This window comes from Stylophora pistillata, chromosome 1 (genome assembly GCF_964205215.1).
Source record: "Stylophora pistillata chromosome 1, jaStyPist1.2, whole genome shotgun sequence".
Lineage (NCBI taxonomy): Eukaryota > Metazoa > Cnidaria > Anthozoa > Scleractinia > Pocilloporidae > Stylophora > Stylophora pistillata.
Window position 1 is genome coordinate 32,401,816 of NC_142519.1, and position 27,192 is coordinate 32,429,007.

Here is a 27,192-nt window from a genome sequence, read left to right on the forward strand (position 1 = left end):
GTTTACAGATAGCCGTAGTCAGTAGGTTAGTCAGCTCAGTATGAATTTGTAATGTACAAAAAGCAGAAATCTATTCCCTTGTTTTATTCTTCCAACATCCCAGTGTATTACAGTGTAAACTACCTAAACACAATCAGGAAATGAGCGGATTTAGCGCGTAAATAACACAGTTCAATCATTTTGCCGGAGTATCCCAGTAACAGTAATCTGTCCCACGTGACGGCGGTTGGAGAAGTTGTTATTGCGCGTGCCCATGTAACAGTATGTCCCAGGCTTCGTGATGCGGAAGCACGGTGGGTTACAGGAGGCTGGGGCGTTGTTCAGTTGAGCCTGCAGTGGTTTGTCACCAGTATAACAGCCCTTGTTCAGGTGAAGATTTAACTTTGCGGCATCGAATTTGTCAACATGGTCAACTACTTCAAGAGGCAAGCTAGAACACGATGCTGGCTTAAGAGATTGGCATCCTTCCTTTACCCAGCACACGTTGGTGCGATCAGTACCTGATATGAAAAAGGATTTAATTGAAGGTATACTCATCAGATTAAGTATACCCAGTCGGCTGTTGTTTGCTCATCAGTGGCTACATCAATCAGTCATCGAAAGTATTCAAGTTTGAGCATTTTAAGTCAATTCTGATAAAACTAAGCTTATTATTTATGGAAGTCGACAAATTTTAAATAATATCCCGGTTATTCGTCTCTCCCTCTTAGGAAAGGAACTAATACCGGTGCACGTCGTTAAAGACCTAGGCGTGACTTTTGACTCGAGCCTTACTTTTCACGAGCATATTGTTAAAACAGTTTTCTCTTGCTTCTCAAGTTTAGCTCAAATTAATCGTGTTAAGCACGTGTTTGACAGATCGACCTTATTGATAATAATTAACACTTAAGTATTTAGTAAGTTATTTTATTTTTCCTCCGTCTGGTCCAATGCAGCAGACACTAACCTCCTCAAGCGGTCCAGCATTTTGCAGCCCGGATTATCTGTGGTCTCAGAAAATTTGACCACGTGACTCCGCTTCTGAGAGAACTGCACTGACTACCTATTAATTCTCAGCTATATCTCCGTGACGCCGTACTTGCTTTTAAATGTACGACCGGTTCCGGCCCTACTTATCTCTCCTCGAAGTTTCTAACACGTGGCGAGATAAGTGGTCGCACGACCAGAAGCTCCCAACTTCTGCATATACCCTTATATAGAACTAAATCTGGACAAAGGACTTTCTTTTATCGTACAGTCAGTCTATGGAACAGTTTAGATAATACCCTCACACTCTGTAATTCTTCTTGTGATTTTAAGCGTAAACTTAGAGCCAAATTACTTGCTGCTTTCCTTTCCCATCGCTCTTAGTTGTAACTTTGGCGAACATTGATAAACATTTTAGCTTCCTTAATTTTTCTATTGTACATTTTAGTATTGTAATTTTGTAGTTTTTAGATCATTGCCACCGAAAAACCCACTTTAGGGAGTGTAAATAAAGTTTGTATTGTATTGTAATTCAGTGCCTAATTAGTTCAAATGACCGATATGTTTCTTACGTGCTGTTCCTTCTCCTGCATTGTTCTGATTGTTGTTTGAGCCTAAAGATAGAAGCAATCGATAGGTAAACAATTAGACACATAATGAAACAACGAAATCGAAAATGGAAAAAGAATGAATAAATGAACAGGAAAAAAGAGTTCTTATCAAATGGATTGTTCGTTCTCACCGGACCAGACGAAACACACCACATCATCTGTTGTGACAGTGAGGCGTTCAGGGTAAAAGCGATATTCCATGGCTGGATACGCCTGCACAATGTTTCCTCTCTTGCCCATTCCATTAATGTAATAGATATTGCTGTGCTGAAATTTCACAGGCAGTGTGCTGCGTGGTTTAAGGATCATCACATGACTTCTATCCTGGAATGTCCTGCCCAGCTGAGCAGTGTTCAAAGCGATTTGAAGTTCGGTCTTATTGTCAGTAGCTTTTGTTTTCGGATTATTTTTAATCCTGTGAAGAAAAGAATAAACGATCTGTGAACGCTATTTTCCTGCGTTGGTCTTTCTGTCCATTTAGATCTGTCCGTCAGAGTGTAATTTTGCCGAGGTCTATTCTAGTTTGAATCAAATCCCAGTGTTTCATACTTCCTTTCCATTCGTTTGTTTTTCACTCGTCTTGCGGGATTTCATGTCGATGGAACAGCTATCGAGAAAGTTGTACATCAGAAACTGCTTGGGGTTACAATTGATCAAGAACTAACTTTTAAGGAGCATGTAGATAAACTTTGTAAGAAGCTTAGGCAAAAAAATGGTCTTCTGAAAAAGATGCGTACCTATTTACCAATCGACGAAAGACAACTTTTTTATAATGCCCTTATTAAGCCGGTCATGATGTATGGTAGTTTAGTTTGGACTTATATATTGTTCTAATGAGGATCTCAAGAGAGTGTTTCGGTTGCAGAAACGTGCAGCGCGAGTAATATTTGGCGCAGGTATCAGATCAAGAACAGTGGAAAATTTTAAAAAACTAAATTGGATCCCATTCTATGATGAAGTTAAGATAAGAAAGTGCGTATTAGTTTATAAGGCGCTGCGTGGGGAAACCCCTATGTAAATTGAGAGTTCTTTAACTACGAATTACTCACTACACGGCAGAGAGACCAAACATGGCCAATATGATTTAATCTGTCCTAAGTTTCGTAATATTACTGAAGCTGGAAGGTCTTTTCAAATTAGTAGCGTCAAGTTATGGAACAGTTTGCCAAATGAGCTTAAGAAAAAACGCAGCACTTCCTCTTTCAGAAATGATTTGAGAAATTATCTTGATGATTCTTACAGAGACATTGATTCTTTTGAGGCTATATTATAATATATGTTTTATTCTATATATTCTATTTCTATTTGTTTTTAATAGTTACTTTGTTAGGCTAGTTCCAATTTCAATTCTAGACTTGCATGTATTACTTACTAATCCTTAGTTTTGAGGGCTACTGGTTTGTCAGCGTAAGCTGTTATGTATACACCCTCTTTAAATAAAGTTGACTACTACTACTGTGAAACCATCAGATCAAACTACAAACTGAACGCTCGTATATTCAAGATTACTGTAGCAATGTCTCATTGTTGTAAACAGGAAAAAACCTCGAGCCTTATTTTGTTGATCATAGAGAGTAAACAATGTTATTACACGTGAATAAAGGCTGATAGTTTCTAAAGAAACTGTTTGGGGCTGCGTCGGTGGGGGTAACGAAATAATTTGAATATATATCAACAAAGTTGAAATGGTAAATTGGCCACCGTTACGATTATAAAAGCTGACGTTTCGAGCGTTAGCCCTTCGTCGGAGCGAATAGAGGAATCGTGGGTTTTGTGCACTTTTAAAGACAGAAAATGGAGCTACGTTATTGGTGGGAACATGGGAACATGGTGGGAACGCGTAATAACAATGTTATTACACGGTCGGGTTTTGAAACATTAAGGAAATTTAAAAATTTCACATTCATCTCTGTCCTTAATTCAGGTGATCATTCTACTATGGGGAAAATGGAATGACTTGGTAAAGTAGTCATAAGCCCTTTTCACCCCAACCTCGGTATGCACATTCTCCATAAACTGTTCACCACACATTTCCTAACGTAGTCACTGACAAGAAGAATTTGTTTATCAGTCAAGAGCTTCTTTTGTTGGTGATCATTTCCTTTATTCTCGTGGACTGTACGTTTGATTCAGAGGTGATATTGTAAAGAGAAATCAAAACCTAGTTACCATTAGAGGTCAGAAGTGAAATACTTACTCGTTATTGTTCTTAGCAGTAAACTCCCGGGGCACATCGCTTGTGGTTATATTGTACCTGCCAAGAAAAAAAATTGGTGTCACTTAAGCTTTAGAATTGCTTTGAAACCTGAACTACGTTTAGAGTTAGGTACAAACATGTTTGAGCACTAGTCGATATAATGTTCTTGACAGGAGTAAATGATAATTATGGTCACTCGTTCATTTGGAGGCTTCATAACCACATATCTTGTCAGGCAGCGTTACCAATTAATTTTTACAAGCGTATTTGGTTTTATACATGTTATCTGGACTTGGTGGAAAGGGTTTGGATCCAGTTATTTGTATTTTCCTTGGAGCTCTTACTACCTTCCTAGATCTGGGGATCAGCCGTTACTGTTTTAATATGATTCAAGAAGATTGGCACTGAAAAATCACAAGGACAAAATGGGTCACATGAAGGGGTCTTGCGTTCTTTAATTTGCGACCCTTTATTCCTTTCTCATGTGAAGAGATGAAAATTTATAAAAACGAAACCTAGTGATATTCAAACTCCTACTTCTTGTTTTCAAAGCCCCATATGCATCGCCTTTTCTTTCATCGCACGCCCAAAATTAAAGGATCGATGATTAGTTTTCTCACCTGATTCGTATCACGCAGCGTTGGGTGGTGTTTGTTGGAAAGCAAGGAACCTTCCACTTGTAGGACGAAAACTTTCCTTCCATGTTCATTCCGTTATGATTAACGACAGTTGATGGGGCGTAGATCACTTCAGGAGGCTTGTGAACAAGAACAAATTGCACCTTCTGATCGGCTCCTTGAGAGATCTTGTGTGGTTCGTAAGGAATGCCTCTTGCCAGTTTCATTTCGCCCACATTATGACAAGTGCTCAACACACCAGCAGTTTTTTCAACATAATTCGTGATAAATTTTGTCCAGGTCCCTCCAGCCGCCTTGCATGTCTCTGAGGTGATGTACTTTGCAACACATTTTTCTCCTTTAACGTTCGCGTTGTCCGGTGGACAGTCATCATTTCCGGAAAGCTTGGTGGGCATTATACACAAGTCTAAAACATGAAATTTAGGGAAAATCATAATTTTTAAAGTGTTTGCTCCTTTACCATTTAATAACAATGAAAGGCAGTCTACGCTGTACCGTGCTGTACTGTACTTATAAAACCCTTCAGATCACAGCTGGCTTACATTTGTGTCCATAGTGAGGGCTGTTTACGTATTCTTTCATGAGTTGCTCGGTCTTTTTATCGCTGACCATGATCGCAATGTCCTTCCAAGGAGTAGGGCCCCAGTAAGGATAGTAATCGCGTTCCTCGGGAACCTCCAAGCCCCTCCTTGTCCCTGCGGCATTCTGTCGCGTATAAATCGGCAGATTACCTTTAAGTTGTTGGTCAGCGGTGAACAGACCTGAAGCATGAGTAATAGTGTCATAACTGTAAAGAGAGTGATTCACTGAGATTCATTTTTGTAAAATTCGACAGTTAAGTATTTCAGTTTGTTTAAACCTCTTACCTTTGTTTCTCTCTCTTCGGTAATACGCCTGATAATAGTTAGCTGGTTCGTGAAGACCTCTGTCTCTTCTTATGTAAGCATTCTCTCTTGCGTTTTTTGCAAATGATTGAGTGCTAAGAGTCTGCCCATTACGAATTGTATGATATTCAAACTCTTTGTTCACGTCGTTGGTTGCCATCTTGCCCTCGGGATAAGGCTGACACATGTATTGTAGAATAACTTGAGTTTCTACCGTGTCATTAGTGTCTGGTCCAGTTCCATGCTGATTTGTCCACATGATATCGACTTCGGTTTTTGCCTTAGCATCACATCCACTCATGTAATATTCCTGATAAAAATGATATTGGATCATTAAAAGAAAATATCAAGCACAAGAAAACAGAGAAAGCAAGGAAGCAAACAAAGAGACAACCGGCTAACAATTGATAAACGAGTTTTACCTGTGGCAGCTGTCTGAACTCTCGAATGTTGTCACCGGGGTTATTGTCCAAACTGTCTCCGACATTGTAACCAGCCTTACCGTTATTCTTAGAAAGAAGACGAAAGAATCATTTATTGAGGTGAATTACTTTCGTCCTTCATTATTGTGCGGTTCAACTGTGATTAGACTGGGATGACCTCAATTTAAATAGCCACGAGGTGAAAACGTCCGTAAAACCTCATTGAGCCATTCTGATTTCTCTCTTTGATCACCAAGGTGTTGCGGCATAGTCTTGTCTGCTTCTCTAATTTAATCTCATTTAACTGAGGATTTCTGACAAACACTACAGAAAAATGTTACAGTCTATCCTCGATGTTATGAAAATACTTCTTCTGGACTGGCCTTTGTCCTGTTTCTCCGGCTCTCTCGTATCAGCAGCTGTAGCAATAGCATCATTGGTCATTTTTCTATCTAAATATCAATAAGACTTTGTTTGCCTTGTTTTGTTGGCTCTCCCTTCACTTTGGTGTCAAAAGTACCGGCAGGGTGGTGGAGATCTCAGCTAGAGGTTGTTTCTTCCCAACCTCCCCTCCCGTACTTCCTTTCATTTCAAATAAGCTATAAACATAACAATGTGCGTTTCCCATGTACCAACCGACTCAATTTTAGAAAAGAGGCAAAGAGAAAAAAAGGAGTAAGATACGCTTTCTGTATTTTTTTTACTTTCTCAATTTTATCCTGTTTTAAATCAGATGATGAAGACTTTACTCGAAATAGAAGTCGTTTGGTGACATTAAATTTTCAAGCCTGAATATGATACCGGAAGGCGCTCGGGTTAGGAAAACAATTAGCAACCGATCGGGGGCATTCAGCCAGGATTTTCCTTATTGGCGGATAGACCGACCGATCGTCCATCATCTCAAGAGAGGGATAGCAATAGGGAACCACACATTTTATGGAAATGTCTTAAGGGAAGGATCGATAGAAACAATATACAATATGCAGTATACAATGGTACTCTACCTGTGAATCAAACAATCTGTTTGCATTTCTGACGTTATCTTGGTTACCGTTCAAGCGATTGTTGGATCCCGGCGGAGCATGCATGTACATGTCCGATTTGCAAGGCTCGATGAGAACAGCCATGAAGCAGCCCCAAATAAAAATGGTCTTCATGACCTGCATGAAAGCCAAAATCAGTTTTTAATGAGAAAAATGTCAAAATTGGCGTTATTTTAACTCTGTTCTTGTTGTCATAGAAACAGATTTTGACGTTGTCATGATATTTCATTCAATTTTCGTGAAACGTGCGATACAAGCGTTGAATAAAAAGAAATGTTTGGCTGAGTTTCGACTTCAGTCAACAAAAAAAAAGAATGATATTTAGTCAAACGACTCTAGATCACCCTTTATTAAGGAAGAAAATGATAGAAGTCCAATTAAAAGAAGAGTTTCAGCCATGTTGCCTTGCCGATACCGCCAATGAAACTGAAGTTTAGTTACTACGTTTCCCCCCTCCAAACTGAACCTGAAACAAAGTCACAGGAAACTAGGCGGGAACCTTTGTGATCTCTCGTCTCTTGGTTTTCAGTCAGTGAGAAATCATAATGAAGTCTCTAGGGACTTACTCGGTTCACTGCAGGTATGAAGGGAGAACCCTGCATTTGAATGATTAATTTATTTTAAAAACCCTAGCTAGGCTAGCTTAAATTTTATGCTGATTATGATGATTGGAATGATTTTTAGGTCTTTGCCGAAATCAATTCTTTCAATTTTACTCGATTATAAAATCATAAGCTATCAACCAGAGGGAAATTTAAGCAATTTTAAACGACTCTTCCCATCGACTACGAAGGTGGTAATTCTTTTCTAGTATTTATCTTCCAATTTTCAATACTGAAAATGACGTTGAAGAGGAAAAATAAACTTGGGAGCAGTATCTGAAATGAGCATTCAAGTGTTTTACTTACGGCTCCAAGTTAAGTGTAGACTGGTTCCCGCTACTAATACCCGCACCGTGTAAAGTTTCGTAAGGTATTGGGATCAACGCCCTCAAAACTAATTTATAACATCTCTTATCATGCTCTTGACCTTTTTCACATGCAGTGTATCACGTTTTGAAGACTTAATGATGTTTGCGCTTGCATGAGAAAGAAAATAAATTCCTCTATTCATGCTATTCTGAGAATCCCACAGCTGTGCAAAGCTTCACTATGGAAGAGTTGAATAAAACGTTCTGGGACAACAACAAACAGCTATAACACATTTGTGTAACGTGTGTTTCTTTGCTGACAACCTTTCAAACATTGTTTGTACAATAAACGTGTAAAGTTGTATTAGATAATATTGTAAGATGAATGAGAAAAAAAAATACCATTCACTATCACATCAGAAACAAACAATTCTAAAATTAAGCCTCATTGTGAAAAGAAATATTGGCCGTGGAAAGGCTACTGCTAAAACTAAAAAATAAAAAAATTAGACCGTCGGAAAAAGTGTAAGAATTATTAGAAAATATTCGGCGTCTAATGCAGCGCCTTCGTTACCTACAAACTGAGCAGCTGGAGAAACATACTTCTTTTCCAGAATAATATCAATTTTCTTTTGTAAGAATATTTTCAATTTTATTAGGAGTTATTTATACTGGAAGTTCTTTACATAAGAGCTGTCTGTTTTGTTTGCACAGATCTATTTCAGTCGGAATCTCAACAATCCGTTGAAACTGTGTATCACGTAAGAGCTCAGCTCTTCTTATGAACCTGTATCCTCGTTGAAAGTTTCTAAACAGTATAATTATCATAAAAACAGGCGAATGATAACTTCTTTATCTAATGAATTTAAGAAAAATGAGTGCAAACTTTCGCGCACGTATGAACCCCTTGTATTTGGTTGAATTATGAAAAGAATTTACTTGAAAGAACCTCGAACACTGAAGGTCTCACAAGGTTTTTAGCAAAGCGTCGATGATTTTACAAGCGGAATTCATGACATCTTGAATATCTGTTACTAAATCACAATTAACACAACTTTGGGATGAATTAACACCTTGTATGAAATCGGTAAAAGAAACAGCGAGTATTTATCAGCTCAAAAGACAATGTAGGCCGCATTAATATTCAACTGCTTCCTTTTAACTGTTATCTTAAGATCTGTCTGTCCATCAATGTCTTACTTAGTATTGAAATCAGGGGTATCAGTAAACGGATTGTAAAAAGGGAAGTGTCTTGTTCAGTACAGTTTTCTTGATTTGTTTGACGAGGAGAAAATTATAATATATATCAGTCTATGCATTGTAAAGCGGGGGGCAGGTGATATACGTTGAGCTGTTTTTCCTGGTTTGTTTGACGAGGAGGAAAATAGTTATTAGGAAGTACAGGGTAAATTTCTCCTGACAGGAGAAAACTAAAGCAGAAACTTTGAGAGACGTGCTTATCCCAAATTTTGCCATAATAAATGAGATGATAATTTCCGATAAATAACCATTCCATTTCTAGACTTTTCTACCGGATTGAAGTCGTTATCGGAGGGGGCCTCCCTTACATTGCATTCTACGATAAACCTGTTTAGCACCGCCAAATTAGGCTTTATCTGCATTATTGTCAAAATTCAAATCAAAGGTCTCACTGAAAGAAGAGCCCGCCCTACTATCAAAATTTAGAATTATGTTGCATTATAGTTTCCCAAGCAGCTTCCATCATGATTCCTTATCGCTCATGAACTAGCTTATTGCCTTAAGATCTTTCTCTTCCTCGCCCCCTCTAATATCCCTGGGAACGAGTCTGTATTCTACCAGGGTAGATCCAGGGTAGATCTGGGGGCAGATATAGGGTTAGGCATGGGGTAGATCTAAAGTAGATCTAAGGTAGATCCAAGGTAGATCTAGGGTAGTAGAGGGAGCAATGATTTAAACAAAAATCGTTTTTTTCCTAAGATTCCTAAATTTGGGGCTCGAGTTTAGCCACCTCGTCATGGTTACAATCTCAAAAAACATTCATTTGATTCCACATTGAAGTCAAAACTGAAGAGTTTTTTCGTTTTTTCTACGCGTGGAAACCCTAAGCTTACTTAAACACCAATTCGCTTTTCTCTAGGCACGTACTCGTTCACCAGAAAAGACCCTTGACCTTTTTTCACGCTAACACCAGTATGCATATTCTCCATACTATTTTCTATACATTTCCTATTACGCTGACAAGAAAAAGTGTTTTAAACAATCAAGAGCTTTTTCAGTTGCTTATAATTTCCTTCATTCTCGTGACTTTTGTGTGTGATTCTGGGGGATGATATCGTAACGAGAAATTAGGCACTTGTCGCTCTTTGGGGTCTAAGGGTTAACTACCCGAAAATTCCTTGAACTAAGTCATTTAGATGATACACTCAGACAAAGAGCAACGGCTTTCAGAAGTAAGTCTATCCGGAAAGAGTCTCCGGTCCCAGGTCCCTAGGCGCAGGTTTCAAGGTTTCACTCTAAGTCCGATCGACTTCAGGATCTTCAGATATCGTGGGAACAGTTATTCACATATGAAATTCACTCTGAAAAACTTTTCAAATACATTGTGTTTGTGTAATTGTGTTTGTGTACTAGAGGTTTGTTCTCCTTCAATACAAGAAGACAACAACAACAAAAGAATAATACTTCACACCAACAAACTCTTAAAAAAAGTGAACTTAGCAATCATTTACACAACTATCACTTGACACATGATCAAATAATCTTACAAGTCAATACAAAAGTATCACTGTTATATTATTACAATTATAATTATTACTCTTATTAATACTATAACTATCAGTCTAGTTTTATGCAAAATACCACTGGAAAATAACACGACTCATGTAAGCAAGTCATTTGCCCAAAAGTGACCGGCACTTTCGTATCAAAATCCCATAAAAATTTATTCTTTCAAATATTATTTACAATTACTTCATACAATGAGTTGTAAAAAACGATAAAAAAATCAAAGACATCTTGAAGTAGGAAACGTGGTAAAAAATTTGACCACTTAGCACAATAAGTAAAAAAGATAATCTATCCTTAAAAAAACATTGGCCAAATAGCCAAAGAATAACGTAGCTTGAATGATAAAAGAACACTGCAATTTCAAAGATGTTGTGGTACATTTAGCAAATTCCAATCCTGAAGGTTTTAAAGGAACATTCTAAAGGTTAGGAAATGGGCGGGAAGGGACAGAAGGGGGGGGGGGGTTATCATGGGCTGAAATTTGCTGAAAAAGAGCATTGTGTTCCTTAGTTTTAGCCAGTAACTCAACAAAAGTTCTAACTGCTGCTTCTGCTATCTGATCAACAAATTGTAAATAAGTACTCCATCATACAAATTGCAATTAGTTTTTGGTCACATGAAAGAGAAACAATTCTCTTTGTGAAACTGATAAGTCACTTGCTTTAACTTTCAAAGTTAATGTGATAGAATTCAACTTATGCATAACACTCCTTTTTGACTTCGGTTTGAAAAGTTGTTATTACGCGAGCACATGTAGTAGAAACATCCCTTGTTACTGAACTTCAACATAATGCCTCCAAATGATGCTGGAGCATTATTCAAAAGAGAATCCATTTTAGCCTTCTTGGTCTCCACAGACTCAGCACATGTCTTACTCCGTAGACAAGTATAGTAACCTTTCAAATAAGAATTTGAAATTTTAAGCTTACAACCTCTTAAAGGTAAAATTAGCCCTTCACCCCTAGGAGTGACTAATTAATTTCCCTAAACAAAATCACCCCTGAATCACACATGAAGGTCATTATGACAAAAGAAATGATCACTGACTTAAGACACTCTCGGTTGTTAAACAAATTCTTCCTGTGGGTATATAGGAATTGTATAGTGAGCAGCAATGAGAATATGCATACTAAGGTCAGGACATGAGGAATTATACCCTACACTGCGATACCTGTCTTGACTTTCCTGCCTGGTTGTAAATTTCTCATTTTAAAATTACTACTGGTCAGGGGATCAGACAAATCATTAATTTTTTTTAACCAATGTAACCAACTCCTGGAATTTGTTCCTCAATTAAGCAGGGAAGTATTTGCATAATGTAAGCAGTCATTATGGCAATTGCTTTGTGTTACTAAGGTTTACCTTTTTTTTCTTGACCTGCCATATGACTTGCCAGACAAAAGTGTGAAATTTCCTGAAAATTTACCCCTTAAGTTCGCAGGAATATTGTACATCACTGACAATTAACTGATCACAATGCCATACAGTACCTGCACTTGCCAAGCTAACAGCAATATCTTCTGGTTTGGGATCTTTTAATTCAAGGCTGGACCAAACAGCTGTTGCCCCCTGAAACATTTTGGACTTTTCAAATGGGAGGGGGTAGTTATCCAAAGAATTGCTAGTTTCTACAATGTTATTTCTGTCAGAGCCTGTGGAATAACAAATTAAATAACATTTCATAACCCCAGTTTCAAAATCATAACTTACAGTTTCCTGACTACCCTTACAAAACAAAATAGTATCAGATGTTCATTTTATGTTGACAGCTGGTACCATCTCTATTCCAGATGTTTTTTTCTTGGAGAAGACACGACTTATACATTAGCACTCACTATGCTGCACAAATGGGTACTTAAATGTCCATGATTTCTATGACTATCTTTCTCCTTCAGTCAGGCAGCTGTTTTCCTACAATTTTTCTATCAATATCAGAATGCAGTATAAGAAAAGTGTAAAAAAAAACAAAATAAAAACAAAAGACTTACCGCTCTTGCCTTCACCAGCATCCCCAGCTTGGCCATCACCAGCAGGGCTATTGTTGTTATGTGAATTGGAACCTACAAATGACAACCAAAACATAATTTAGCCATGCTGAAGCCATAACAGAAGAACTAACAAGCCCCCTTTACAAAATAAGTATTCATGTACAGTAACCCCTCCCACAGACATGTGTTAAAGTGGGATGTTGAGAGTAAGTTTGTCTTACCTGTCCATTGTATATGCACAACATCAGTTTCTTTTCGAATGTTCAGTTTGCTTGGGACAAAGTCATACTCAACAGCTGGGTAAACCTTATGGATACAACAAAAAAATTGTTAAATCAATTATCAGTTGCTTAACAGTAAAGCAGTTGTCATGTTTGCACCAAAATAATGAGTCTCAACAAAACAGTTATTCACTGTAGAGCTTAACGTTAGCTGTACTGCAGGTACACTAACCGAAATTTTTGTTCAAAATTCAAACTGATATAAATACAGCTACAGATACAGTGATGTCCCCTTATCTTTGAGCTGCACTGTATGTCAATAGCTAGGAGGTTTTACAAATGAGTAATGGTCTTTAATTTTCCATAACAAAGTACTCTCGCTAATAATACCTGTACAATATTTCCTCGTTTTCCACGAATGTTCAAATTGTAGATATTCTTGTCTAGAGGCACTCCTTCTGTTATTCGTGAACTAAGTTGAATGATGTGGGACCTGTCCTGAAATGTTCTTCCATATTGTGCAGTATTTAGAGCAAGTTTTAGAGGTGATGTAGCACCAATGTCAACTGCAGGATTCTGCTGTATCAACCTGGTGAAAGCACACAACAAATCACAAACTTCATTGTACAAATTTTAAAACTTGCAAACCTCAATCCTGTACCTTCAATTTACCATGCAAACTATGTAGCTTTAACTTTGCAGCAAAGAGTAGGATAGCATTTCACTTGGTTGCAAAGTATAATGAAAAATAAACAACAACAACAACATCATCAACAAAACAAAAACAAAACAAAACAAAACAAACCAAAATGGAATAGAATTAGAGCCCAACAGTTACAACTCAAGACTACAACCCCTTATACATTACCATTCAGTTAAAACATGACTAAGAGGTTATTAAAATGCGGGATTCCCATTAGACAGGTTCCACTGTGGCTGCAAGTAAAGGTACTTACTTATTGTTGTAAGTAGCATTAGTGTTCCAGCCATCATAGTCACTTGTTGATATGTTATATCTGAAAGAGATAAAAAAAAAATCCTTATAAGCTAGTAATTAATAATAATGACAATAACAGTTGATATTTCAAATGTGCACATTAACATGAATCATGAATACAATCAAATGAGCTTTACAACCATAAAAACTATCTTAAAAGTTACAATTCATTAAATTACATCCTATATCTTAAATAGATTACAAACAAAACATCATACTTAAAAGGTATACCCTAAGTCAAAAGCACCAGGGGTGAGTGTAACTAAACATAAAATTGTCAGTAAACCACAGATTTAATATGGAATAGGGGTCTGCATTTCTGATTGGTAGGTGGAAGTGGTGAATCACATTTTGATAACCCTGATGGAGGTTGACATCATCTGAACCAAGTGGAGATTTTTTTGTCAGTCTCAAGTTACAAGTCTGGTGCTTGCACACTGAATGGCCAGCTTTGACCTGTCAGTAAGTTTAGGTTGTTTTGTTTTATTTGTTTGTTGTGTAAATGTTGTCAACAAATGTTTTGTATAGTGCATGTGGTAGTTTAGGAGTAATAACAGTTGCCTTCACTTCCACTATGTCTGTTAAAATGCCAGTCACTGCTACCAATAACATTCCTTTTCAGGGCTGCTATTCACTGGGTGATAACATTCCTGCTTAATATTAAGTGGGTTACTCATCCTCTCCCTCACCTTATTCTAAAGACACATAATTGAGCATGACCAGACCTAAAGTGTGGAATTGTCCAAGTAAAGGTTGGTGCCACCCCATCTGGTGTGTTACCAAGATGATTGTCCCTTGTCCAAGGAGCCTGACCACAGTAAGGTGGATCAAGTTTGACTAAACACTCAGGCTTTTCAAAACCATGAGGGATACCCCAAACAAATCCTGCATTTTTACACTCATCAGGATTGTTGTACTGCAGTGCAGAATCATTAGTTTTCTCCAGATAGTTTGTGAACATCATCCATTTCCCTCTATTCTCAGTGCAGTCCTTTTCATTGTTATATCTTGACCAGTGTTTGCGTACAGTACCATTTAGTGCCGGGTAATACTCAACACACTCTCCTAACAATCAATCAATCAATCAATCAGTTAGTAAAGCAATCATATATTCAATGGATTCAACCCTGAGGAAACCAATTGAAACGAACCTTGAAAATCCTTCAAATTTTAATGACAAAAACACGCTGCAAACATGTTGCTGTTCAAAATGATTTCAGACCAGTTTAGTTTGTATTTTTCTTTCTGCTAGAGACTATAGTTGATAGACAATGTACTGAAAGAGGAAATTAATCAAACTAGTTTGAAGTCACTTCAACCTGACATTCTTTTTTGAAATGTAACATTAGCCGGCAGTGTGTTACGTAAGTTACATATTTGGTTTCATTGGCCATATTTGGATAGCAGTCTGTGTACACATACATGAAGTATTTCAATAAAAAGTTGATCTTGACAAATGTGAAAAGCTTGCAAAATGTCTTAATTACCAAAACACAGTGCAGGCATCTTATTAGGGTGAGTTGAGGTTATAAGCTCGTGATTGTTTATCTGAAAGCTATGTTTGATTTGAAGTCAGAATGGACGGTGGGGGTAGGGGGGCAGGGGAAGGGCAAGAAGAAGCCTTCCCAAAAAGGCTGTTAAAATGCAACATACCCCCTGATTAGTTACGCCTCACTGCATTTCTGGAAATGAGTAGGTAGCCAATCAAAATTAGTTACTTTAAAAGCTGAAAGCACTGTCTTCTGACAGAAACAAACACAAGTTGAGCCAATGAGTGAAACAGTGAGCAGTTTCTTTTTTTCAGACAGAAAAGAAGTGGCTTCTACTAAGCTCTTCCACAGTCACAAATATGAGCTGATATTTGCTGCACTCTGTATTTTCCAAATGATAATCCTTGAGTGTAGCTTCCATTAATCCATCTGATGATGTTTCTTCCATCACAAATGATACTTTGAAGCAAACAAATGATACGTTGAAGCAAACAAACAACTGTACTCCAAGGTTTACCCGCTATAATTTGCTTGATGTGGAACCTGCATGTTTTGACAAAACAGTGTGGCTGTTTTTTTCTCATCAATGAAAGACATGGCTTTGCCAAAACCTCTTCTGCTGATGCAAATATGAATTGATATTTGCTGCACTCTATATCCTTGAAATGACAATCCTTGAGTGTAGCTGCCATTAATCCCACCGAAGATGCTTCTTCCATTTGATCTTCCATAATTTGAAGTGGACAAACAATAACTAGGCTTGAAGGTTTTCTTGTCAAAATTTCTTTTAAGTGAACCAAGACCTGAAATATCTGGCTTTCATAAATGGGGCTTTGGCATGAGCTTTTAATTTTTAATGCAGGAAGCAAACCAAAACTTTATTTTATCTCCAAGAGACCTTCACAAAGATATTTCATACCTCCATTCCTCGGGTACATGAAAATACATTGAATAAAGAGAAAATAATCATATTTCAAAGGCTTTCACATGGGCATTAAAACAGGCAGGCTGTTGCCTTTCTGGACTTTGCCCCTGGCCTGTGGAAGATGTGACAAAATGTGACCTCTCACGCGAAAACGTTCCTAATGGTAGCTGTTCGAACAGTGAACGGAACGGCAAGTGAACGGGTGATGAACGGCTTGGAAAGCCGTTCGAAACGGATACTGTGAACAAATGAACGGCTAATTAAAATTTTCGAACTGATGAAGTCAAACGGATGAACGGCTAGTGAAAATTTTCGAACGGACAAGGTCGAACAGATGAACGGCTAATTAAAATTTTCGAACGGATGAGGTCGAACGGATGAACGGCTAATTAAATTTTCGAACGGATGAGGTCGAACAGATGAACGGCTAATGAAAATTATTGAAGGGATGAACGGCTAATTTTTCGAACACTGAGATGAGCCTCACAGATGAGATCGAATGGATAAACAGCTAAGCGGTCAAACAAGTGATGGCCTGTAGAAATTATTTGAACAGATGGTTTCGTCAAATCGAATGCCGACACAGGCATCCCAAGCTCTTGTCTTGAGCCAAAGCCAAGGATTATTTCATGAAAGCGTCATGCGTTGGGTGACGCGGTGTTAAGTAACGCGAGGTATTTGACACAATCTGTGAAAAGATAACTTGAAACGGGTCGAAACTCAATCATTTGAATAACTCGACTTCGCTTTCGGTGCATTCAAATGGATTATAATTAATATTTTTATCATTGAATTTGACCGATTAAGATAAGGTACAACCAAGGAACTTGCACGCGAAATGCATAGTTCTCAACTTCAATTTGGGTTTAAATTTCCATAATCCCAGCTTCCCTGTCACTCCATCAAAAATGTGTTGCCTTGGTAACTGCTAACAACTTGTGTCAACTACTGCCATTTCACACAATCACAAAATGGAGAATTCAACAAGAGAAGATATGGATTGCGATCACACCGAAATTGTTTCTACCATCGTTGCCAAAGTGCGAAGTGAATGGCTGATGAATTTTCTTGAACGGATAGCTCGAACCGTTCGAACGGATGATGAATATTCAAGAACGGATGGCTGGAGGCGTTCGAATGGATTATGAATATTCAAGAACCGATAGCTAGAGGCATTCGAACGGATGATGAAGTTTCTTAAACGGATAGCTCGAACGGTTCGAACGGATGGTGAATATTCAAGAACGGATAGCTTGAGCCGTTCAAACGGCATGCCAATCCAGTCGAACGGCAGATGAACGGCTGGTGAACAGCTATCCGTTTAAAAACGGCTAACCGTACGGAAGTTTTCCCGTGAGAGGTCACAAATGCAGGTTGTACAAGGAAATGACAAGTGATGGAGTAAAGTCCAAGGTAGCACAAGGAAAATTTAAATGGCAGAAAATATCATTGTTAGCACATATGAGTTGTGTGGAAAATTTATTAACAATAGGATTTATTTAATATGTAAAATTTCTTTAGTGGGTTAGGATTATGTTGTAAAATTTAGGCTGTATACTGGAAAATGTCATTTTATCAGGGAAAGCCTAATCAGTAGTGACAAAGTCAGCAACTAGTGGTTACTGGAAAAATACTGTTTCAAAAAGAAGTAATTATGGACAACTTGTAAAGTGAAGAAACAGATATAGAAATGGCAGTCCACATAGAAAGTAAATACAACTTGATGATCTTTTTGACAGTTGCCAAAAAAAAACAAAACCAAAAGGCAAAGACAAGTTTATCGATCAAACATGCTTTATGCAAATACTTTGTGCAAATTTACCAGAGTCTACATAACTAGCCCATCCAAAACAAACACTAAACAGAAGACTTTGTCTAGGACCCTTTGCTGACTGTGTGCGCATGGTAACAGAAGAAGCAAGAACCAAAACACACTTTAACTTTTTAATGGTAGAAAAATTCCCAGCTGACCTTTCTAACCCTGGCAAGTCATAGCAACACAGTCCTCACAAAGGAAATTAACCATTGCACTGGGTATACAAGCTCACATTCCTTTGTTGATTTCGTTGTTAGTGTGCATCAATGTTTGTTCCACTGCAACACTTCGCGACACACCAATTCCATGACATGATTGACATGAGGGACAGTACCCTGACACCCTGACTGGTGTTAACGTGCCCCACTTCTGTTATTTGATTGGTGCGAGACACATACCCTAATGGGGCTATCTGATTGGTACATCAAACATACATAAGTGCAGCAACCTGATTGGTGCATGATACATACTCCAATGCAGCAATCTGATTGGTGCAAGGGACATACCACACTTTATGTTAACATGGAATTATTAAAAAAAAAAAAGAAAAACACTCAAAAAGTGAAATTGAAGAAGTCACATTCTAATTTCTATTGTAAAATTTACCTTTGGGTTCAACATTAAAGCTGTGCTTTTTGTAATATTCACACCAGGATGGATCACTTGTTAAAACTGCAATGTCTTTCCATTCTGTAGGATGCCAGTATGGATAGTAATCTCTCTCCTCTGGGCACTCATATCCTCGCCGTGTGCCTGTGGGATTCTGTCTGGTGTAGATGCTCTCTTTACCCGCCAGCTTTTGGTCTGCTGTGAACAAACCTGAGAAATTGATTTAAGGAAAGTTCATGAAAATTTTTATCGAAACAAATAACAGAGAATCAGTGAATGACATATAATTTAGTTTGTCAAGGACAAAGTGGTAATCTAAGCAATCCAGATGTCTAAGCAACACAGGTGCACTGTAATTTTTGACTCAGGTCTATAAGTGGAGTATACATGATGGTATTAGGAGATAAGTCATGGAATACTCTTTTGTTGGCTCTTTTTCAGGCACTATGGGCATTTTATGTGCTTATCTTGGCCACTGTACTTATCTTTAAGCTGTGCCTCAATCCACTAAGGTAAATGAAGATCAGATAGTAATTGATAAAAGTAAAATGTAATTAAGTAATACTTACAACAATCTGAGACCGCTCAATTTTCCAAAACACAAACTTAAACAAGCAAAGAAAGTAGGAGCCATCACTGATGGAAAACTATCACCAATTACAACTAATTCACTAGGTTTTGCCTCTAATCATGTGCTTCAGTGTCATCAAATTAAAGTATAAAGTAGAGATAAAAACAGAGACCAATCATAAAACTTGATACTCTGCATTGCAACATCTGCCTACCCCTTAAAAAAATTATTATAAGAATTTTTTTTCTGATCAGATAAAATCAAGTAAAAAACTCACCACCATTGCGTTCCCTTCTTCTGCATTTATCATACCACTCCCATGACTCATGCAGTCCTCTGGTCTTATCCATATTTGCCTTTTTCCGTGATTTATACTCACTCAGTTTCTCTGCATCTTTCTTATTTGTAGCAGTAAACTTAGGTGTGTTTGTATTTATACCATTGCGTATAGTATCCACATCACCATCAGGTTTGTCTTGTCCTGGTACCAGCTGACACATATACTGTAACACAACATCAGTGTTCATCTTATGAGGGTTTATGTCATTTCCACCAGAGCCATGTTGATTTGTCCACTCAAATGTGAGAAATGATTTCCCCTTGCTTTGGGGTCCACTCTGTAAAAATTTCTGGGGAGAGAAACAAACAGTTTAGTAGCAATACTAAGTAGGAAGAATTTCAATGTGTGATAGTAATACTTTCCCCTTTATCTTCAAAACAACTTGTATCAATTATGATTGAAAATGGGTTGCTGATTGAAAATGGGTTGCTGAAATTCTGGCAGAAGTTCAAAAATCTTTATATTTTCTTGCTTGCATGTAAAACTGTGACAATGTTCTACTTCAAAATTCACATGTCATTTACCATATTATATTGGTCCTTAGCACTTGTAGCAGCTTTATCTGTCTTGTCTCCAACATTATACCCGCCTCGATTGTTATTCTGTGAAAAGAGAGCAGTGCATTACCACCAGAAGCCAGTTGTAAAAAGGGTAGATAATGCTATCCAACAGATAAATCCCTATCTAGCGAATAAGTGATAGCCAAACGTGTTGGGTTATGCACCTTGGAAAAACCTGGGCTAGTACTGCTTGTAATAGTAATTCCAGCTGGAAATGCACTCCAGCAGTTGGCTGCAGGTCCTTGCATTTCCTAAAAGTTTGTTAGTACCCTTTGATACCCCTGGGTAAAAACTGAAAGGCACTATAAGAGTCCTGCCTAAGAACACAATCCAACAGACCAGGTTCTCACAAGTCCTGACGGTTATTGATCCCAAAAACCAATCTTCTCTAGACCATTTCTTTTTTGCCCAATAACAAGATGTCAACAGCTCCAAAATTAAAAAAAAAAACATATTTGAGAAAAAAAAAATTGACTGGTTTTTGGGCTGAGGCTATATTCCTTAGATTCTGATTTGAACACTATGGCCTCAGACTCTTAAAGTTATCGTGACTTTCAATAACACTCAGACCTTTTAGTTCAAAGGACTATATGTACATTGTTGCGACACCAAGACAATTTCTGTCAAGTTTTAGAAAGAGGTATAACTTTAGGAATTTCCATATTATTGTTGAGTAGTTTGAAATAATAAGTTTTTATTTCAGGAAGCTTGGTCAAGTGCTTGTGGTGAATAGCCAAAAATAAACCATAAATTATACTTCTTAAAAACTAGAGCTTCTTCCTTGTTTAAACCCAGAAGCAGTTAGCAAGTTACCCTAAAAACATCAAAACAATATCCAACAACAAATAGTTTAGAGAAAAGAGTTGATAAGGGTATCTTTGTTTAAAAAGGAACGAATTCACTTCACTTAGTTACAAGAAAATAAATTGGTGCTAAAGAGGGGAGTTACTTATCAGATCCCGATCACTTCCAGCCTACCATTGCCAGGAGGTTCTGCAAGTCTTTTCGAGAATGAAAGTATTGATTCCCTTAGAATTCAAGTGACGCCTTCAAAGTCCCTGGTAGGTTGAGACTTTATTATCACTTGATTCATATAACATTTTCCCCATGTCAACTTTTTAGTTACCATACGAGCTCTCAACTTAATTCGCAAAGAGTTTTAGTTCTTAAAAAATTATCAACGCATATCCAAGTTAATTAAGTAGCTTTTTGGATGTACGCTTACTGAAGCTTTCCAAAGGCAACAGCCGATAGCTTTAACGCAATTCTTTACCTGAGAATCAAAGAGTCTGTTAGCATTTCTTCGCTGGGCCGATCTCTCGTTTAACCGATCATTGCTTCCACGGGGATTGTGCATGTAGACGTCTGTATAACAGTGAGGAATAACAAAGAAAAACACCAAAATACAGCAAAGATTCATCCTTCCTAAGGTTGATGAGACCATCAGTTAGAGCTACAACACTTTGGTAGGACAGCTTTACCGTCTTCTCACCCAAAAAAGCACCAATAAACCGATTCGTAACAAGCTGCTCCCAGGGTTTCACTTTGCACCAGGCACAAGAAGTTACCAGCATGTTATCATTACCATATTTGGTTGTGAACCTTTACTTCCGGCTGTCAAAAGGGAAAATGACGTTATCGTCGGGATGGACGATGTGGGTCACGTGGGTAGGTTGACTTTAGCTGTTTTCAGTTTCGTTGCTAAGTGACCAAGTGGCAGATGGAGCCGATTTCGCGGAAATAATTATTGTCCGTGTCTGAGGCATTATTTTGAATAAAATCAAGTTCAATCAGTGTTCAAGTTCAAGGGAAGCACGCCACCTAAATTATCTGAAACAATAAAGAAAATAATCGATGTTATGCTCGCGGTCCTCTATTGGGGCCCAATAGGGACTTTTAAGCAGTCAGGACGGCAACGGCACAGAAGACGTCGATTAAAAAATGAGTTTCTACTTTTAGTTAGAATTTCGAAAATGGCTGTATGTGTTTGCCGTCTCATAGGGCGCCAGACCTCAAACTCAACATAACGCATAAAAGTAGCGTTGAGTTCCAAATGTAAATTAAAATAATTTGCCGCCGCGGTTTCGGTTCGCAGACGACGCAAATTTGGGTGATTTCAAGTTGTTGTTTTGCCAAGGACGGCTAAGAAATGTACAAAGTTTTAAAACGCACGTGTTGGGCTATTATTCTGTCGATTAGATCTATTGTTTTTCCACGTTCTCGTTGCCGTAGCCGTCGTGGTTTGCTTTAAGTCCCTAATGTTAGCTCGACTAACCCAAGCTGTCAGGCAAGGGTTATTAAGCACGTTAGAATGGAGACTTTGGCGGACTGAAATGTATTTTAGCCCGCTGGTATGCTTGTGTGACTATTCAGACTGTTTTGTTGTCATTGTTTAAAGTTTTATTTCTCAACGGCACTCCAAAGAGATGTTTAAATACAGTTCATGTTCTTGGGCTTAAATATATTTTGGGTCCTCCTTATACAGGGACCGCGAGGGGCTGGTAGGGCCCCCGTCCCCCCTTTTTGCGCTAAAAGAAAAATAATCAAAAATTAAACGAGCTTACCTGTAAGTGAAGTTTGATTGTGATTCTCCTGAGCCATTGCGTAGGAACGAAGGGATCACGTGAGATTGCGCGAGCAAGCTTGCCTTCAATTTTTTAAGGTTGTCGAGAAAACACCGACCCTAAAGGGGTAGGGATAAGGAGCCAATGACTCAGACATCACCTGAATGGGTGGGTACGTGATCCCTTCGTTCCTACGCTATGGCTCAGGAGAATCACTATCAAACTTCACTTACAGGTAAGCTCGTTTAATTTTTGATTCTCCCTCACCATTGCTGACGTCACTACGGGACCACGTGAGAGTTAAAGCAATGTGATTACGAGACAAAAATCTCAAACAACCAATATAATGTAATAACAATAGACATGTCAAAGTGCAATGTGACTGCTCAAAATTTGTATACAAACTTTAGTGTGAAACACTTGATAGAACTACCTGACCTAAATTAGCATCTGGACTACGTTCAATGGGTTTGTTATAAAACCGAGGAAAATTAGATGCATTAGACCATCCCGCAGCTTTCATGATGGTGGTCAGTTCCAAACCAGACCTCTTTGCAGCCGAAGTTGAGGCTGAGCGAGTGCTGTGGGCTCCAAACTGGTTTGTATCTATACCAGCATTTGCTAAAGCGCACCTAACCCATCTTGCAGTGGTATCTTTAGAAACTGCCTTATGTGGCTTGACAAAACTTATGAGTTGTGTTTCTTCTCCTCTAAGAGGTTTCGTACGACTGACATACTCCTGCAGGCACTCTACAATACAGTGTCCAGAATCCTTACAATATGCCTGGAAAACAAGGTCGTGTACATGTGTACCAGGTCGTGTCTGTTTTACTGGTCTTGAAATAGAAAATGAACAGTTTGACTCCGTTACAGTCATGTACCGAAGTCTAGCAGGTGTATAGTTTGAAGCCGCTGACCTGACAATAACATTAACAGTATGGTGAGCTTACAAGAGAGCTCCTTCAATGATAATTTTCGAACATGCAGAAGTTTGCGTAAAGACTCTAACACAACATTAACGTCCCAAGTACTTTTGTACTTTGGTAAAGAGGGTCTCTCCTTAAACACTCCTTTCATAAATCTACCGTAATTTCCGGCCATTTACCCGCACGGTCGATTACCCGCACCGGCCGATTATTGCATGCAGCGAAAAAAAAAAGTCAACAGATTACCCGCACTGGTGGATAACCCGCTCCTTAAAAACAAAGGAAATTTGTACAAATGTGCTCTACAATTCACAACGTTGCATACTTGACAGAATGCGAATTCGTGGCCACATTTTGTGCGAACGACCGTTCAGCGCCATGTTGATTTCTCAAAAAAATCGATATCTCTGGTTCTACTGGGCCTAAGAAGTCCCTTAAAACGAGAAAATTCTCTTCAGCTGAAGCTAGTGTTGACTGGAAATTTGTTGCTGATGCGCCGGTTCTCCTCGGTTTATTTTTGTGACCATCAAAAGTTTTGTTTACACGCGTGCCGATAGTAATCTGTTCGTCGCGCAACTAATTGTGGGTGAAATAAACTCGAGTCGGCATCATGTTTCGTTCGGCTTTGTGGCACTCTCTAACAAAATAAAATTCATCTGAGAGGTGGAAACGCAGGTAGGTGAGAATTTTCTTCAATTCAACCGCCAGTAGATTTCAAAATTATCACATAACCCGCACCTCCCTATTACCCGCAGTGGCGCGTGTTTAAAGGCAAAATCAACAGATTACCCGCGGGTAAATGGCCGGAAATTACGGTAACACTAACGGATGGCTACTAGCAGGTGTATTGTCAGGAAAAATAATGACAGCCGACAATGCACTTCGAACTGTGTTCAATGTACAGATTGAAAAAGTTCAGTCAAAAATTAAATAACATCTGTTACAGTCGGTTGCAAGGGATCACAAGACCGTTTAGATGAAAACTTATGCAATCTCGCAAGGAAAGTCCTGTACTGTTTCTTTGTTGAGTCTCGCCATGATGACATGAAAATGTCAATAGCTTGCTCTGAAAGTCTTTGACTTTGTCTGAACAACATCCAGACAATTTGCAGGCCATCAGAGTCAACTTGTGGTAGAGTGGGTGAATAGCACTGGGTCTGTATGGCAACTGAAGTAGTTTCTTTCCTTGAGGAAGAATTAGAGGCTCCTGAACAAGAAGACGCATCAAAACTGGAAACCATGGTTGTGTTGTCCATTGTGGCACAATAAGTATCCCAGAGGCTTGGTCGTTTTCCACTTTCTGAAGAACCCTATCAATAAGATTAAAGGGAGGAAAAGCATAAAATTGGTGTGCTCCCCGGTCAGCAGAAAAGGCATCTATAGCTACTGCACCAGGGTCAGGGTGCCAAGCTATGTAAGGCTTAGTGTGAAAATTAAGCCTGGATGCAAAAAGATCAATAGATGGGGTCCCCAGGGCTTGTGTGATTGACACATAAATGTTGGGATCAAGCTTCCATTCTGTATTATCATGAAAATGTCTCGAAGCTTTATCAGCCGCAGTATTGCGCTTACCTGGCAAATGTGCAGCAGATAGCCAAATATCCCGTGTAATGCACCACAACCAAATGTTTCAAGCAATTTGATTACATTCAAGTGAATGGGTGCCACCCATGTAAGGGAGCTTAAGATAAAATCGTCGAGGTAAGTTTTGGGCACGTACGCGTACAGTACTTGAATTCTTACCATAAAAGGGGATTTTTGCTTGCTGCCATTCCCTTTATCAATTCGTAGATGCACTTCGCAAACGTACACCTCAGATCTATGAAGATTTTTTTAGCTTAGTGCGTAGTCTTGGACTGAAACGTCATATACTTAAATAAAGTTCTTATCGCATCGGACTTTCCTCATGTAGCCAAAGGCTGGCTTCTTCGGTAGTGTAGCAGCTCCCGTAAGTTGAGTATCTCTGAAGGCATCTAACTGTATTAATTCAGTGCAACTGAGTTCTTGTAACGACTCCAATTGTTATTAGAACGAGCTGTTGCTGTTTGTACATCTCTCATATTTCAAATTATAAGATCTTAAAGCCATAGGACATTGATGTTCTGATCATAATGTAGCTCTATGAAAAGTGTCTTTAATTCTTGTTTCCAAATTAATTCTAACTCCGACTCCTTTTTTTCAGCTCAATGGAATGGACAAACCAGCTTGACACATTTTTTAGCATCGTAGTAAACGACGAGGAGATGGTGGAATTCTTCAAACGTAGCCATGCTACGACAAAAAAGCCTTAATTTATGAAGCGCAACAAATAAACTCCGCGAAGTCGCAGAAATCGTAAAGGCCAGCCGTCATCAGAATCTTAACAACGTATGATGCGCGAAAACGGCAACCTCTGACCCAGTCTACCTGGGTTGTCACGTCGCCGTCGCCCCGAAAACGTCTGTATCTTAAACTCCCTATTATTAATGTAGGAAACTGCTGCTGTGATGTTATCAAGAAAAATTCTCACATGGGTATGAGACAGAGTTGTACAGAAGGACTGTAATCCTAGATAAGCTGCTTTTAATTCAAGGCAATTAATATGCCGGTGAGCTTCATCACGTGCCCAGCGGCATCCTGATGATTGTCCCTGAAAAACAGCTCCCCACCCTTGTGAGGATGCGTCTGTATGAAGAATGTAAGATGCATTAGCTTGTGAAATGGGTTTGGAGACCTTATCTATGTTCTCAACCCACCACTGTAGATCTGAATTTGCAGTAGGTGACAGTATCATGTGTTCATCAAAATTACCATGATGAAACTTAAGGGCGGCAGTTTTGTCATTTTCTAGCTGTCTATAAAACAGGGGTCCCATAGCAACCCCAGGACAACTGGCCACAAGTTTGCCTATGACCACTGCCACTTCTCTGATGGTAGGTTGTGTTGTGGTCAAAAGAGCTTTGCAAACATGCTTGATATTTTCTGCCTTGGCATATGACAAGGTGACAGTCATGGTCACAGAATTCAAGACAAAACCTAGAAACTCTAGAACTTGTGATGGCTCCAAGGTTGATTTGTCTGGGTGAATATAAAGACCCAGCGTATCAAATAATTTAGTGGTGGCTCGAACATTATTCTCACAGTCAGGCTTGGTGGTACCCTGTAAATAGGAGTCATCAATATAGCCCACTGACTGAAAACCCTGTTTCCTGAGTGTGCTATAAGCAGGTTTAAGTAACTTCGTAAATAAACGAGGGGCACTAGCTAAACCATTAGGTAAGCAAGTGAACTGGTAGAGCTTCCCTGGCCACTTAAATTTGAGATATTTTTGATGATCATGGTGGATAGGTACAGAATAATAAGTATCCTCAGATCCACTGAGGCCATGAAACAGTTCGGCCTCATCATGCTAATAACATGTTTCAATGACTCCATCTTAAAATGATGGTATGCCACAAATTTATTCAACTTTTTTAAATCGAGGATCATTCGATGAGTTCCATCTCTTTTGGGTCTTAAAAAGACAGTGGAGAGAAATTCACCTTCTTCGTGTGAAAAGTGTAATAGAACACCTTTGAGGACTAATTTTTCAATCTCAGCACTGATTGTCTCAATTTCTTTGATACTAAGTTGACGTTGGCAAGGTGGCTGCCTTTGGTAAGGGAGCCGGTCAAAATCAATTTTACATCCTTTGACCATACTTAAAATATGTGGGTCTGTTGTAAGTTTGCCCCAGTTTAACAAATAATCTTTAATCCTTCCAGCT

General features: G+C 38.6%; 2 protein-coding genes and 1 pseudogene across 4 annotated transcripts; all 3 read right to left on the reverse strand.

Moving 5' to 3' along the window:
• Nucleotides 1-69: 69 nt before the first annotated feature.
• Nucleotides 70-12,070, reverse strand: LOC111324371 (protein DD3-3). 3 transcript variants are annotated; one of them, XM_088751966.1, is made up of 10 exons: nt 11,931-12,070; nt 6,723-6,878; nt 5,719-5,805; nt 5,279-5,606; nt 4,955-5,173; nt 4,395-4,818; nt 3,775-3,831; nt 1,709-1,992; nt 1,539-1,580; nt 70-500 (listed from the first exon to the last, which is right to left on the reverse strand). In XM_088751966.1, the coding sequence occupies exons 2-10, from the start codon at nt 6,873-6,875 to the stop codon at nt 172-174; spliced, it is 1,923 nt and encodes a 640-aa protein (XP_088608092.1). In that variant the 5' UTR covers nt 6,876-6,878; nt 11,931-12,070; the 3' UTR covers nt 70-171. The 3 variants fall into 3 exon arrangements, with proteins under 3 accessions (XP_088608092.1, XP_022783652.1, XP_088608079.1); XM_022927917.2 differs by lacking the exon at nt 11,931-12,070 and adding an exon at nt 7,670-7,826; XM_088751953.1 differs by lacking the exon at nt 11,931-12,070 and having other exon boundaries at nt 6,723-6,884.
• On the reverse strand, nt 10,197-22,662 carry LOC111324372 (protein DD3-3). The gene is made up of 12 exons (XM_022927918.2): nt 22,522-22,662; nt 21,231-21,787; nt 19,922-19,999; nt 19,335-19,686; nt 18,484-18,696; nt 14,336-14,711; nt 13,606-13,665; nt 13,040-13,238; nt 12,650-12,734; nt 12,429-12,500; nt 11,931-12,092; nt 10,197-11,336 (listed from the first exon to the last, which is right to left on the reverse strand). The coding sequence occupies exons 2-12, from the start codon at nt 21,399-21,401 to the stop codon at nt 11,131-11,133; spliced, it is 1,974 nt and encodes a 657-aa protein (XP_022783653.2). The 5' UTR covers nt 21,402-21,787; nt 22,522-22,662; the 3' UTR covers nt 10,197-11,130.
• Nucleotides 22,663-22,927: 265 nt separating this feature from the next.
• LOC148742140 (uncharacterized) lies at nt 22,928-26,844 on the reverse strand (annotated as a pseudogene).
• Nucleotides 26,845-27,192: the final 348 nt, after the last annotated feature.

What these genes read in the sequence shown, in the direction of transcription:
- LOC111324371 (XM_088751953.1), bottom strand. Translation starts at nt 6,884, where the DNA reads ATGCAGGTCATGAAGACCATTTTTATTTGGGGCTGCTTCATGGCTGTT. An exon ending in AGTTCAGACAGCTGCCACAG is followed by an intron (nt 5,607 to 5,718) that starts GTAAAACTCGTT and finishes CATTTTTATCAG; the next exon opens with GAATATTACATGAGTGGATG. An exon ending in TGCAGGAGAAGGAACAGCAC is followed by an intron (nt 501 to 1,538) that starts GTAAGAAACATA and finishes TTTTCATATCAG; the next exon opens with GTACTGATCGCACCAACGTG.
- LOC111324372 (XM_022927918.2), bottom strand. Translation starts at nt 21,401, where the DNA reads ATGGTCTCATCAACCTTAGGAAGGATGAATCTTTGCTGTATTTTGGTG. An exon ending in AATGCTACTTACAACAATAA is followed by an intron (nt 13,239 to 13,605) that starts GTAAGTACCTTT and finishes TGCTTTCACCAG; the next exon opens with GTTGATACAGCAGAATCCTG. An exon ending in AACGAGGAAATATTGTACAG is followed by an intron (nt 12,735 to 13,039) that starts GTATTATTAGCG and finishes TGTATCCATAAG; the next exon opens with GTTTACCCAGCTGTTGAGTA.